At 31.1% G+C, this 15,146-nt stretch overlaps 1 protein-coding gene across 2 annotated transcripts in view; it reads right to left on the bottom strand.

Moving 5' to 3' along the window:
• The window catches only part of Awh (LIM/homeobox protein arrowhead), a 148,519-nt gene extending 134,383 nt beyond the window's left edge, over nt 1-14,136 (bottom strand). For both annotated transcript variants that reach the window (XM_085807417.1, XM_085807416.1), the window contains exon 1: nt 13,984-14,136. In XM_085807417.1, coding sequence (XP_085663543.1) covers nt 13,984-14,040 — 57 coding nt within the window. In that variant the 5' untranslated portion in view covers nt 14,041-14,136. The remainder of the gene's footprint in view (nt 1-13,983) is intronic.
• Between the last annotated feature and the right edge of the window lie 1,010 nt (nt 14,137-15,146).

The following is a 15,146-nucleotide window of genomic DNA, read 5'->3' as shown; positions in this document are numbered from 1 at the left end:
TCGCGAAACGAAGGCAAATTTTCGGTAGTCTTTAAAATAATATGTATTTTAAAATGTTAACAGTAATGGAAATTGGAAAATAAAAGATATTTGTTTCCTGATTTTTTTAATCTCCGATTTTAAAGCGCCTCCCCGATAAGAATGAGACAACTATATTGACTAAGCTAATAAAAATGAATACTTAAATTTTTTCTAGCTGCATTGTAACAGCAATTTATTTCCGTCAAAATAGTTTCAGATAACCAAAACTGATCAGTATAGTGGTTAGCGTTGCTGACTGCAGTAGTGTTTGGCCCGGGTTCGAATCTCAGATAAAGCTTGAATGTTATATAGTCTATAGTGTCTTTGAGACATGAGGGCACTTGAAATATAGGGCGAGCTGAAAGTTCACTTGAGTGGTTTGGTGGTAATGGAAGGGTGTGAGACCTTTGGAGACAGATCTCCCGGAGGATTCTCCTTCGAAAATGGCATGGAACTAGGCAAAGTTGTGCTGATATCTAGAGGATGTCCAATGCCAGATAAATAATGCCAAGTCCGACAAACGCAATTCTGCACTGCTTGCCACAATAAAATTCGTGAATTTATCCTGCTGTTGCTGTTAGACAGACGAGATAAATCACAATCCCAGTTTCATAGAACTGCTATATAAACTTAGCATCTCATTTAGCGAAAATTATTAAAAAAGAAATGGTAAGCATACAGTAAACTATTGCTATGCCAAAATAAGCAAAACTGCTGTGTGTAAATATTGTTAAATTCTTATGGATCAAAAACAAGATTTATATAAATTAAAAACGAGACCACGAATACATTGATATCAGTTAAGGATTTGGGAAACGGTCCGAACAAGAAGGAAAGCATTCATATGAAAGTTCGTCGATAAACCTGAAACTTCTGTCTCTCAGTTTGCTCGAAAACTAAAGACATCAAAATCAGTTGTTCATCGAATTGAAGGAGAGTTAAGCTTAAATTTTATACCAAAAATCAGTTTCTCAAGAAACAAAACAAACACTTAAGGGGAGCCAAAGCAAGTCAGTGTGAGTTAGGCCAAAAAAGGAGTATACACAACAGTTTAAATATGCCCTTCGAAAAAGAGCTAATTGAATAAACTCTGATATCAGTTTAATTTTAATATAAATAGTGTTAACTTTCAAAATCTCAAATTTTCTCATTCTTATACGTCTCTTCTCATTTATCTTAAAATACTATTGACTTCTATTATTCTATCATATAAATCTTAAAGAAAAGTTAAAGAGTCTGCTAAAATGTTTACTCTAGTAATTTTCATAGTTTGTTTTCATAAAAGTTCTAAATTATAGAGTGCGAATGCTTCTCGAGTTCTTAAAGATGTCTTATTGTTATTCCCAACAGAACATTACAATCGTAACTGCTCTGACATTGTTAGGAAAAGAGACGTTTTAATTACAAGCTTAACTTCCTATCTAGAAGCAAGTCACGTTGCAGGGTTACGTAGCATAAGCTCGAAAGCATAGGGTTCGCCTAACAAGACGTTCCTTGTCCTAGTACATTGTCCAATGCGCAGCACGTTCCTCTAGAGACAGAGGGCTGAGAATTGAAAGTTTGGTCCAGGAATACTGAACAGGGTTGAGGAAGACAATTGTGTTATCCGACAGCCTCCCGATCGTCGAATCTCACGCAGCACTGCCTGATTCTTTTAGAGAAAGTGTCCAGCTCACAGCAGTCTTTGAGATTGCATTGTATTTGGATCTTAGTCTCCCCTCTGGCAGGGATTTCCCTATTCGAGGAATGGGGAATTTTTCATCTTTTCACGACTTTTTCGGGTCTTTGTTAGAAGAATCGCTGCCACGTTCAGATGTATCTTCTAAATCTTTATCGGGAAATTCTGAAAACAAAGTGATGCCAAAAAATACAATAAAAGTTATATAGTGGAGGCTTTCCTTCTCTCAGTTTGAAGAAATAAAAGCATTTTGAGAAATTTTAAGACGTATATATTTTTTATCCTTCTCTCACTACACATGTCATTTAATTAAAAGAAATATATATAATTGCATATGTGAAACTGCACATAACTATTTTGAAATTCTAAAATATGCATAAAGTGTAATTAATAATAATTTTCAGTTTGAATAAAATAAAAACGAATAGTTTCCACTATCTCACTATATTTTGCTTCATTGTAATAATAAAGAGTTTTAAAGCTCGGTTTCCTTTCAAATATTTTTCTTATAAAATTTTTAAACAGGTTATCTAAAACGCAGCTTTCACGAGTTAGTCTTTTGTCCTTCTGAGTAAGAAAGTTTAAACTCAGTGTATTTAGAAAAAATTAATTATTTAATGACTTGAAATGGCAGGGGAAGAAAGAAAGCAACGAAAAGAAAACAAAATTAAGATTTCTACATCTGGAAGTATTAAGGAAATGAAGCTATTAAATATGTGTAATTTGTATGCATCTTTCTTAAGATTTAAAATAATATAGCATATGTTCATGCTGAATCACATTGAATGATTATTCTTTCGGGTTTGTCTCTTCTACAGGTGGTAAATAAGATGAGCTGCACAGAAATTGTGCTATTACGCAGATTTTTCAAATTAAAAAAAAAAAAAAAAGAACTAAAATATTTCTTTATCAACAAAAGATATTTTTATTGAAAAAGGGAAAAGTTGCTGAGTTTTCACTTATGTTTGTGAATTAGAACTAAAATGCATTGAAAGGTAATTTGTTTATTCTTCATTCAAAGAATGAAGCTTATTAAAATGCGCGCTTTTTGAATTTCGTAGGTAATGACTGGAACTGCAGTATCAAAGCCTACTCTTAATTTTCCCCAACTTTCTTTTAGTTCGATTGAGAATTTCACATAGTTTTGCAAACAGTGAAAAAGTCATTATCTTACTCCTCAGTAGTAATTTAATATAAAAGAAAATAAATCTAGTTCACTAAGCTTCTGTTTGGTTTTACATTAAAATGCTAATAATAGAACTATGCCCCAATTCTAGTTACTACTTATAAGGATTGTAATCATATAGAAACATACATAAATATAACAGAAATTGGAACTCAGTTTTATGCCAGAATTAAAATCTCTGCATAAAATAAGGACCTTGATGGCCATCAAGTTAAAATACAAGCACAGTAAATTATTTCTGACTCAGTTTTGAAGTAGAAATGGTACGCATAACACTGAAAAGGAAAAGATATATTCGGTAGGATTGTATCATAATTTAAGTGCTCAGGCTCTTGACCAGATGAGAACCAGTTGTGATGCAGCGAAGTAAAACGCATTATTAGTTTAAAACACCTAATACAATAACCGATTCTTCTGATACTGGTATGATTATCTTTGGCATTATCTTAGAAAACTGACTATACATTTATGGAGTTGCCAAAGATTTTAAGATAACAACTTCGATTAAACAGTGACAACTCCAGCTGAGCGAATCTGAAAGTTTAGCAATTTTGTTTTGATTAAATATCGATTTCTGTGTCATTGATTATAAAAAGAGGACATTGCATTTCATCTAGAGTAAAACTAACTTCTTATACATCTGATTCAAATATTTATATCGTATGTCTTACGGCTGTTTCTCAAATAATCATTCTCTTCTGGTCTGATGAAAATTAAGAATTTTAAATTGGAGCTGAGGAGTCGAAATCCCTTTGTTTTCGTAATCAGTTGTTATAGCTAAAATACTTTTCACTTTGCATTGTAAATTTGAAAGAAAGCAAAAAGCAGGACACTAAAATAAAGACTGAAGGGAACTTAAATTAGAGATTAAAATTGTATTTAATGTTATTATTTCTGTTCTTTAATACAGACTTACATATTTTCCGTTGTATAATGTTCAAAATTAATTTTATGACATTTGGGAGGAATCTGTTTTAAGTGAAAACAAGCCTTTAAATTAATTTACAACAAGAATCTGAAATGTAAACAAGCGCTGTGAATAATGTAAAAAAAACTTTGCCTTATTCATAGTAAAATGTGAACTATTGCTGAAGCATAAAATAGGAAAATAATGATTAAAATTTAAATAAAATACAGTTTGAAACTTCAATAAATTTTTCTGTAAATATTACCAGAAATAATATAATACCTATAACACGTCACCTCATACCTTCAGTAGCCGAAATGAATTCATGACAATAAATGACGCTACGAATATTTTTTTAAAATAACAAGAATTGTATTTGTCAATGCAATGAATCAAAAATCTCCCCGATTTTGTGTTTGAAAAGCCAGAGGCGAAGAATCCCTGTAAAGTGCTTCATTTTTCAGATTGAATAAAGGAAAGAAAATCTAATATTTGATCTTAGCGTTTATTATATTAAAGTGGAAAACTCAAATCAACTTTTCCTCACAAAGCTGCTATTAGAATTTCTTGGTGTGAAGTAAAAATATTAAAAATCTATCTAAACAAAAAAGAAAAGAAAATTAATCTTTCGCAGATGCATAGCGTTTAAACACTGGTACCTACTGGTCAGACATTATAGTCATGACCAATGCTCATTAAATGTTTTATTCATGTCTATACATTCTAAAATAGATTATACGATTTTACAGCTGCAAGGCATCTTATTCAGCTACTCGAATGCATATACCTACGCGTTAAAGAAGTTTTTTTTTTTTTTTATCGCGGTACTTGCGTGATAAACAAGATAAAAATAAAACCGAAAAGCAAGACGCAAATAAAACCGAAAGAAACAAATATAATAATAAAATTGAAAGCAAGACTGCAAGACGCAAATAAAATTGATAAACTAATATTTCCTATGAAATAATTCATTTGGAATTGAAATTTAAATTGATTCAAAAATCTTCCGCTAAAGAATGGTTAGGATAGGCAAAGCAACTCGAGGGCTATCTGCCTATGTGAAAGCAGAGGACGTTTTAAGGGAAATTGGCTCGTATACACATTATAAATGGGGAAAGAAAACCACGAAAACTAGCCATGTAGCCAGTGTGTTCGTTGGGGTTCGATCCCAGGTTGAAATACCAGTATTTGTGACTTTGCAGCTCGGACGCTGCTGTGCCTTCAGCTAAGGAATGTTACTGACACGTAGTAGAGTTTTTAACATGCATTTTTACAAAAATAAATTCATTTGCCTCAATGTCGAAAGAATATAGTCGCTTTGTTGTTGATTGTTTAGCTAATATAGCAACTAAAACATATTTTTATAATCAAGAATTATTGATTTTACGAAAAAATAAAGAAGATATTACTTAGTTTAAAAGTTGTTATGCATGTTGTCCTTGCCGTAGACTTTCCATCTATTTAAAAATGCAGTTTCATAAACGTGCGGGTAAATTGTTCATTTCCTTAATTTTTTCCTACAGTAAGAACTAAGACTTGTAGGTACAGTCACATATGACCTTCATACATAAAATGCTGAATATCCGGAAAAACAAAGAAAGTGGGTGATCTTGCGCTTCGATTTGTTAATTTTATAATTTCATTTAGGATTACTGTGTAAACAAAGGCACTGAACCAATCAAATATGAATTCATTGAAAGATGTAGTTTCCACGGTTTTAAACAGCTGATTCCAAATATTCAGTTTCACAGTTTTAAACAACTGTATCAAACAGTAAAAAGTGTATACGAGCCAATTTCCCTTAGAAAGTCCTCCACGAAAGGCATCCCTCCCCTTAGGCAGATAGCCCTAGTGTGCTTTGCCATAATTAAATACACCACGAAACAGTAAAAAGGAATTACGATTTTAATATGGTGTAATAGTAATGATTACTTTGGATACATAAATTCATGCGAAAATTCAATGAAATAAAAATGTAATAAGATTAAAGAGGAATAAAAACGAGATCTATTCGAAAGCTTTACACCTTTTTACTCAGTGTTTTCACCCTACGATATCTTTTTAGGTAGCTTGTATGATAACTGTTTATAAAGAAGATACTCAGAACAGTTCGAAGATCAAAACAACTGCTGATTTGTATTATACAGAGAACTGCTAGGATATAATGCTGTGAACGTAAAATGACATAGCTGTATCTAAAATACCTATGAAAAGAATCATATTTGGGAAAATAAAATATTAGGAAGGCTATTTTAAATTAATAAATATAGATAGATAAACTATTAGATAATAAAATATTGGATATTATAACAAAATATTAGATAAGATATTAGAAAGATGCGTTTAAATTTACTCCTGTTTTCTATAATTAAACTATGTCCGTGCATGTAAACAAAATAATGTAGTGTAACGTTTATTTTTGATTCAAAAATCAGATATCAGGCTATATTTTTAAATTTTGATTTGATGTTAAAAAATAGCACTAAGCCACTATTTTTAATAACACGCCACATAAATATAAATTACAGTTTTCCACGACTTATTTCAACCATAGAGTTCAAATTCAGCTACCACCTAACATCGGAACGGTCTTTGCTAGTGTTACTTAACGCTACTGTAAGAAGATACTTTTACGTGCCTGTTTTCTGTCACGTTGCAAACGTGGGCGATTGTTTATTTTCACCCTTTCATTCCGCCTTTGACGGCGGCACGGCCAAAGATTGATCTTACACATCGCAAGAAAAAATGATTTAGCATGTCCAGCAACTTGAACTTTTCATTCCCGTTCTGCAAGTGAAGATTAAGCATTACGATCACTCTGCTAAACGGTTTTGATAAAAATGATTTTGATTAAATGGGTACGGCCTACGCGTTCGCGGTTGAGAAATTTGTCGAATATTTTCATGGAACAAAATATCACTGGGATGGGAATCCTTAGACATTTCGGTACTCTTAATTCACATAAAGAAAATGCATTACTTAAAGATGTAAACAGACCACAAATGAATTACGAGTTATGCGTTTTTTGGCCATCTGCTGATACATCTGCTTAACGTCTTAAAGAGAAATGATACGTAGCGACCAGCCTCTTTTCCAAGAGCTGTTACAGCTGTTTTAATTCACATGTCAGAGATAATAAGAGCGTCGCATTAACAGAAATTTATTACTGTGAAATTAACTAATTAGCTAATTTATGTTAAGCTGTACCTATACCTTGCATTTAAAAAAATTTATTTATGCAAATGAAATAAGCATCCCAGTTAATTAATTAACGATAGACTTCAATGGCTTCAAAACTGAATTATAATATACAACGATGCGCTACCCTGATTTCAAAATCGAATTATAATACATATATGAAGAAATTTTTTGACAAATTTGATCAAATAATAAATTTCTCGACATTATCGTTACTCAATGCTGTTTCTATGCAAAACAAATAAATTAGAACACTGCTTATGAGCTAAATTATAATTTTATATTGATTTTGTTCTCGTAAACAAAGAATGCTTTTACATTAAACTATTTTAGATTTTTGTCTCATTTGAAGATAACAGCATTTATACTGAAGGGGAAGGAAAAGTTACATCTTACCTTACAAGATAATAAGCTGCTTTTATTTCATTGTAGCTTGCAAACCGTTTATTAGACAAATTTTTAAACATTTCGGCATTCTTTCCAAATTCTAAAAGCTCACCAGCGGCCGAGCGGTAAAGTCGCTGAACACTGGTAGTTCGGTCCGAGGTTCGAATCCCGCGAACGGGCTGGCTGCATGGGCATTTTCGTGGTTTTCCCCATGTGTAACGTGTATACGAGCCAGTTTCCCTTAGAAAGTCCTCCACGAAGGCATCCCTCCTCTTTGGCAGATAGCCCTAGTGTGCTTTGCCATAATTAAATACACACTCCAAATTCTAAAAGAAAATATTAATCGTATCCTTCACTATCCTGAAACTAAATTAATTCTTCGAGGTTTTGTAATCAACATGGCGATCTTAGAAAAATGGACTTTCTAAAATTTCTGTGAATCTCTCATAGTTATTTTTAATCCTGACTTTAATTAGTAATATCCATTATATATGTACCTAATATTTGATCATTATAATCACATATAATACCCTTTTTAATAAGATTTATTTTTGACTTTTTACTAGCGAATAGCAACCTAAAAAAAATTGCTTCTCATCTGTACCCGACTTGTTTAAATTATGGCACGAAAAAAAAAAAAAAAAAAAAAAAAAAAACTATTTTTAGTACTTAACGAATGTATTTCAAAGCTTCAGCTTCCGCCTGATTTTGATTCATGACGGGGGGGGGGGCAAGCCAAACTAATCTCAAATCTTTGCTGCGCTTAAATCATTTTACTGTATAAATCAATTTCCTTTTCCAATCAATGTATCATATTTTATTACCGCTTTTATCTGCAATGAGTCTTATCTGCACTCACTTTTTTATAGTTTCATATTTATTCATATTTCTTTAATCATATCTACTTTCAAGTTTTTGGCCCCCCAAAAAATAATATTGCAAATATTTTTATAATTCAGAAGTTGCTAAATATTGCACTGGTTTACCATTATAAAATCATAAAATTATCTTTAAACCATTTCTTTTAATTTATTGCCCTTTTAAAAAGTATATTCTACACTCACGATCTCTAGCAAAACAGATCCGCTGGGACACTGAGTAATTTTATCCCTGACATCTCAAACATTAAACTAGATCTCGATTAAATTACTTTTGAGCAAAGGCTTATTTTGCATATTATATAATATAATCCCCAGTATTGCATCAGCTAACATTTATCTCAATAGGTTTGTGCTCTTTCATTTAGTATAAAGTAGCAAAACAGCCCTTTTCAACTGCAAATTCTTTTTCTTTCCCTGAAGCCCCTCCGCTTTTTGCTGTAAAGGTTACGACTCAACCGTTTCTGAGCGCATCCCGGAACGGAAAAAGTCCCGACTGTAATAAATTGTATCGCATGACGGAGAGGTACTAATACCAGTTCGCCGGGGGGGCAAAAGCGGAGGATGCAAGTCGAGAGATAACAAGCAGGATAAGATGATTCTGCTTGTTAGACAGTTTGATTGTACCACGATTAAGAAGTTATAGCTTGAAGCCAGTGGACAAAACACGATTCAAAAGTCCTCTTCTTCTCAGTAGTAGAACCCTAGTTAAACTGATATGAATTTATAAATTGGATGCATGCAAAAGCAGAAAATGTGAATTATGTGCTAGGAATGTGAGTTTGTTTGCGTTCAAAATGTATAATATTTACAAATGCGCAGAAATGATTTTGAACAATTCTAGAAAAACTTGGGCAGAAATTCATGATAAAAGAATGAAGCAAAAATTTACAATGACGCTTTTATACAAATATTTAACATGAGACATTAGAATAAACGCACAGAATGTAATCTCTATTCTAATGAAAAAGTGACATTTGAGCATAGAAAAATAAATTTGTGCTAAATTTCACAAAAAAAGAGAATTGTAGATCTATGCCACTTTTTGCACATGAATACATTATGTCACTTTTTGCACATAATGCGTAAAATAAGATGTTATCTATACGTGCACAGATGTAAATAAATTATACTAAATTTAAGAAATGAAGGTACAGTTTTAAAAAAATTAAACCAGAGTATTCATGATCAGAATACAGATATTTTAGAAAGTTTGCGAAAGCGATGCATCGTTTTAGCAGACAGATTTGTCATATTATCTCACTTCTGATAGAAAGAAAATAAAAATATGCGAAAATAGAGGGTTTTTTTTTTTTTTTTTTTTTTTTTTTTAATGAAGAGCTATCGGGTAAGAAAACCGTATTGATGCATTATACAAGTTTCAGGGTCTGTTGTCTTAAATAATCAAGCAGATAAAATTACTTTACTTAGATTTTATAGGAAATTTGTGTAATCAACTTTTATCGAAATTATTCTACCAGTTACTGTTTATCGTAAATAATAGATTATTACATGTTATATTCCCGTTTTTAATATATTATTTCCATTTCCATGTACCTGTAATTCAACCTGACTTCTTTCAGCTATATGTAACACAGCGAAATTATTTAAATGAAGTGGAATATCAACTTAGACAATGTAGGATAACCTGTATTAAAATTTCGATTCCCTTATAATCTCCCGCTTCATATTCAAGCATAATTTAGCTTTTAACATAAAAAATATATACTTAGATTTAATCTTTCAATACGATTTTCTAAAAAAATCTAGCTATTTTGAACAGTAGTAAAGTTTCATATAAAAGAAAAGAAAATAATTCGGAGTTTATTAAGTAATTCTTCGGAAAGACAAAAATGTAACAGAATGCCAGAAGTGCGTTCTTTTTTATTATCCACGGATAAATGTGATATTAATACATAAGGGTACTGCTTTTATTACTTTGATTAAACATTTTGATGCTTCTTTCTTGTTTTCTCTTCCTCAATAAGCAAAAGTGGAGGAATTTGGGAAGGAAGTAAAGTTTTGAGACGAGCAGGCCTTGTCTCAAAATGACAAATCAAAAGCATTTCATTTTTTATATTTTATACTTTCAAACGTTTTTTTTTTTAAGTAGGCAAAAAGAAGAGCCACAAGACAAGCGATGACTAATCTGTTTAAGTTGACTAAGTTGAGTTTAAGTAATAATCTTAAATTGGATTTATAATTGTTTCCATAGTTCTTTACAAAGCAGTTATATTATAAAGCTACATTAAGAATATTTTCTTATAGTCGTTATACTACGGTCTATAGTACAGATGAAAGAATAAATTACTATTACTGTATATTCAGCAAAATTCACTATTAATACTATAAATAATGGCAGTGACTTTCCATGGCTTAAGTCTAATGATTGCGCATACATGCATATACACTGCTGTATAAGTATATATTACTTTCGGTCATTAAGAAATGTTTCAAACTTATAGCCTCAAAATACATAGGATTTCTTTGGAGGGTTCTAATATAATCTTTACAATAAAATATTAATATACTGATATAAAATTTAAGAACACGTTAAAAATTATTTTAATTTTTTTAATCATATCAAAGCAGTAAATTGTATAGTTAAAAAAGAGTCAGAAGCTATTTAAATTTTTAAATCTGACGTAATCGTCAACTCTTAAAATAATTTTTACATTCATTATAAAATGAATAAAATAAAATATCACCCACCCTGTAATGCCCTTTTCTTTTTTAAAAAACCTTTTTTTTGGGGGGGGGAAGAATGCATGAATGCAGGAAATAAATTCACTAAAAGATTATTATTATTATATGATTAATACTTTTTTTCCTATCCTCCCACTGTTAACTAGAACTTTAAGTGATATATAATCTTAAAAACCATTTTTATTACTTAAATTTATTATCAAATATTTTTTATTATTTAAATTGCACACAGTACTATCTCCTCGAATGATAAATTTTTAAGTCCTCTAATCTTATGTTCCGGTAATTTTTCATTTATTTTAATTTTTCTAAACGGTAATTAGTTTATTAAATGTTAATAACAGAACTGCTTTTCATTAAATATTTGCAACAAAATTGAAAGAAACTTGAATTTGAATTATTTAATTGTTACAAAGTATACTCTTTTCGAGGTATCTGCTTATAGGTAGGGGAGAAGTTCAAGAAAGACTTCCTTACGCATAACTTGAAATATATTCATATTATCAGTAGCTGTTTCTGAGATAGCAAAATAATTGAAACTGAGTCATAGTCATTATTAAATATGTAATTTTGTGTCACGCATTCACAGTTACTAAATTTTTGGATTGTTTTTAAATTAAAAAAATTTAACGCTTAAGTGATTTTACTTAATCAAAAATGCAGCTAGCTGCTCTACTTCCGCTATATTAAGTAATGTAAATTTATAGTCGCATTTGTAGTTGTTAAAAACTGCACGTGAATTTCATTGACAACTGTGAACATATAGTTTTGTCATAGCGTCTTTTAATTTGATTGAAAACTGGCATTTTTAACTGAACTCTCCCTCACCTCATATATCTCTATAGAAAGATTGTTTTCCTTTTATTTTGAAGGACGTAATGATAAAGAAACCTTTCTTGTCTTAAAACACAACTATATTGATAACTTTCATTTTCTGCATCTGGTAACATAAAAATGAAAGAAGCAGAGTTTCAACGGTTATAAAAATATGGTTTTTAACGGCTGTTGCGACGAGCTGCTTTTATAGCCCACTGAATGATCAATTATTCAAATTAAATTAAAATTAAGAAAATTAAATTAAATATATTTTAAACCTTATCAGTGAGTTCCTTCCCTGGAATCGCTTCATCAGTACCTAAAAATTAAAACGTTGAATGTTGGTAGTTGAACCTGAGTTCGGGCACAGCTGAACGGGCAGGCTGCTTTGTTTATTTTTGTGTTTTTCCCTTGTGTAACGTGAATACGGGTCAGTTTTCTTTAAAAAGGTCCTCCTCTTAGGCAGATAACACACCTGGGCTTTGTCGTATTCAAATAGACTAACTTCCTCTTAAATCCCGTCGAAACTTTTCTGAGATTCAAAAACATATTTTTCACTCTAATTCAGTTTAATAATAAAATTTTTCCACATTTACAACAGGTATAAAAACTATCCGTACAGAAAGTAGAAATGACTTTTCAGCAGCCAGCTCATGAAGAAAAAAATAATTAAATTTTTCAGAACTAATTAAAAATTAAGGATGCATACCTTAAAAATAAATAAATAAAAGGAAGGGCGAGGACATATCACAAAGGCTCTCATGTTGAAATCCATTTTCCAGGAAAACATATAAAATTGTGCTTCCCCCTTCTGCAATTCTCAAAAGAACAGTTACGCTTAAAGGTACTTCTTAAATCGAAATTGAGGTGTTTCCTTCTGTTGCAAAGGCATTAATGCATTTTATATATAACAAAATGCACACAAAAAAACTTGTAGCTATTAATGAACTCCCCCCCTTCCCTCCGATCTAAAATTAAACATCTTTAAAATACTCAGCCTGAGAAATTAAAATTCATCGGTTGCGAAACTTATCAACTCCAATGGGTAAAATGATTCTATTTATTACATCATTTTCTTTTATGAATAAGTTAGCTTACATAGTCAAACAACTTTGTTTTGTAACTCGCGTAGTAAAACAGTTAATAAAATAAACGACTATAAGATCTGTATATTATCATCCCCCCCGCACTTCAAATACATTTATGTCTTAATTGATTGAAGTCGCGAGTAGGTACACGTGTTTATAAATTCTAATACAATTAACCATCAATAATTTAAAAGAAAATTTATGTTCTTAAGTTGTTAAAAATGCAATAATTTCTCTAGAAACATGAGAAATATAAAATATTTTGCTAAAATGGTTTTATTGGGGATTAAATATAGCATCTCAACTGAAAAGATTAATTTTTTAAAATTATATTTTAATTTCACTCTCTTAGAAAATATATCGAAAGTAATGTATAATTACAGCATTAAAATTATAGCACAAAAAAAAAAAAAAAATTCCAATTTCAGTGTAAAATATTTATAAAATAAATAAACAAATGAAATAGCAAAAGATTCAAATAAAAGAAATTGGAAGAATGCTCAAATGTTATACGTGCAATATGCACAAAAGGTGAATTCGAATTTAAAATATGGAAATGAGCAATTTGATTGCAATATTCGGTGAAAATAATCCAAACATATCATATATTAAAAGAGTAGTACTTTTTCTGAATTCTTTGCACAGATATAAAAAAATTTTCGCCATTTTCAGTACATGTATTGGGTACAATCAGAAACATTATAAAAAAAAAAAAAAAAAAAAAAAAAAAAAAAAACACGAAAAAATATATTAACTAATTTTATCACAAAATATGTTTAATGCAAAAGAAACTATGGAATATAAATAATGAAAAGTTTCAGAATGCAGTAAAAAAAATTAAATGCATTAGATTTCGTGACTGTAATTTTTTAATAAAATTCCCCATTACCCATTTCCCTGCGTAGTTAAATATCTTAAAATTTACAATTTTTTTTTAAATAGGGGTAAAATATTACTCTTCATGCAGAGCATTTTATATTTTGGAGGATTTACATACACATTTATATAAATTCCATATCCTTTTTGATTTTAACGAAGTTCACTAGAATGCTAAGAAAACAAATAAAATTCATTTCTTTCCAAAGATCACAGAATTTGAGAGTTTGAATGTAGCTTACCTTCATGATTCTAACTGCAACTTGATCATCCTCAGATAGCGCGCTGCCTGAAAGCATAACGCGTCAAGGTGCGTTTATCCGCGAATTCTCGCCTCGACTGCCATCATTCGGTAACAGCCTCAAGATCTCAGGTCTAAACAGTCTCCCTCTGTCTCCCCGCATTGGTCCCAGGAACGTCAGTCAGAATGTCTGGGCGGTTCGTGGGGCGGATCTCGATCGGCGAGCTCCTGTTAAATTCTTCTTACTTATTTTCAGGTAACATGCGAGGGGCCGAACTTTACTCCTAGTCTCGGAATTCTTGCTTAGAGATGGGTGTTCGATTCTGAATTCCCGATTTACCTGAAGTAGGTGAATTAGCTGTAATAGTAATACGACAAAGATGCATAAGCTAAATCTGTTTCTTCAATCTGATTGAGTTGCTGCTCTATGGATTATCACCGGTTATCTTCAACTGAAAGGGAAAATGCGGGAATTTAAAGTGAGATGACTTGGAGCTGCTCTCAGAAATCTAGGACTTTATAAGGTTTACCTAAAAACGATTCGTTTTAGGGATAATTATAACCTTGACCGCTATGGATACTAGTTTATGATACAGATTGTTCTACAGAGTTTATCTATAAATGAAAATTATCTCCGAATATTTCATAGCAAGTCTTAGCTTTTAAAACCATTTGGGTGAGATTGAGACATGAAATTTCCCGGCATTAATTTGTTCTCGTAAGTTTTAATTGAACAATTTTGCGTTATATCTAAAGGCTAACTCTAAAAGATTTCGCTCGATGTTTGATAATTTGTAAAGTATGTTAATTAACCAGTTATTATGATTCTATAAATTCTCCTTTCCGTATTTTTCCCCAGAATGTAAATTAGGTTTTTTTGTATTTGAGTGAGGTGTTTTAAAGATGAGGGATTAGATTAGAACTTTTAGCAACTGCCTTTCGCTGTTAGTTTCCTCTGCACCTCGCTGTTAGTTCGCACCTCTGCTTAAAAGTTATATTCCGGCTTTAGCATCTTATTACCCGATGTTTTAAAATACGCTCCGGTTAAAACATCTGAGCCAGCTTAAATTAATCTGTTTTATATGTAGTCTTAGACAAACGTTTCTGCGTTTGAATTTAACGACGTTATGTTAATTTAAATATCCACAAGTAATGGCAGTTTCA

Source organism: Stegodyphus dumicola, chromosome X1 (assembly GCF_044657685.1).
Source record: "Stegodyphus dumicola isolate Sdum_Otavi_A_Nest chromosome X1, ASM4465768v1".
Classification (NCBI taxonomy): Eukaryota; Metazoa; Arthropoda; class Arachnida; order Araneae; family Eresidae; genus Stegodyphus; species Stegodyphus dumicola.
The sequence above is the reverse complement of the archived record's forward strand: the minus strand, read 5'-3'. Positions and strand labels throughout refer to the sequence as shown.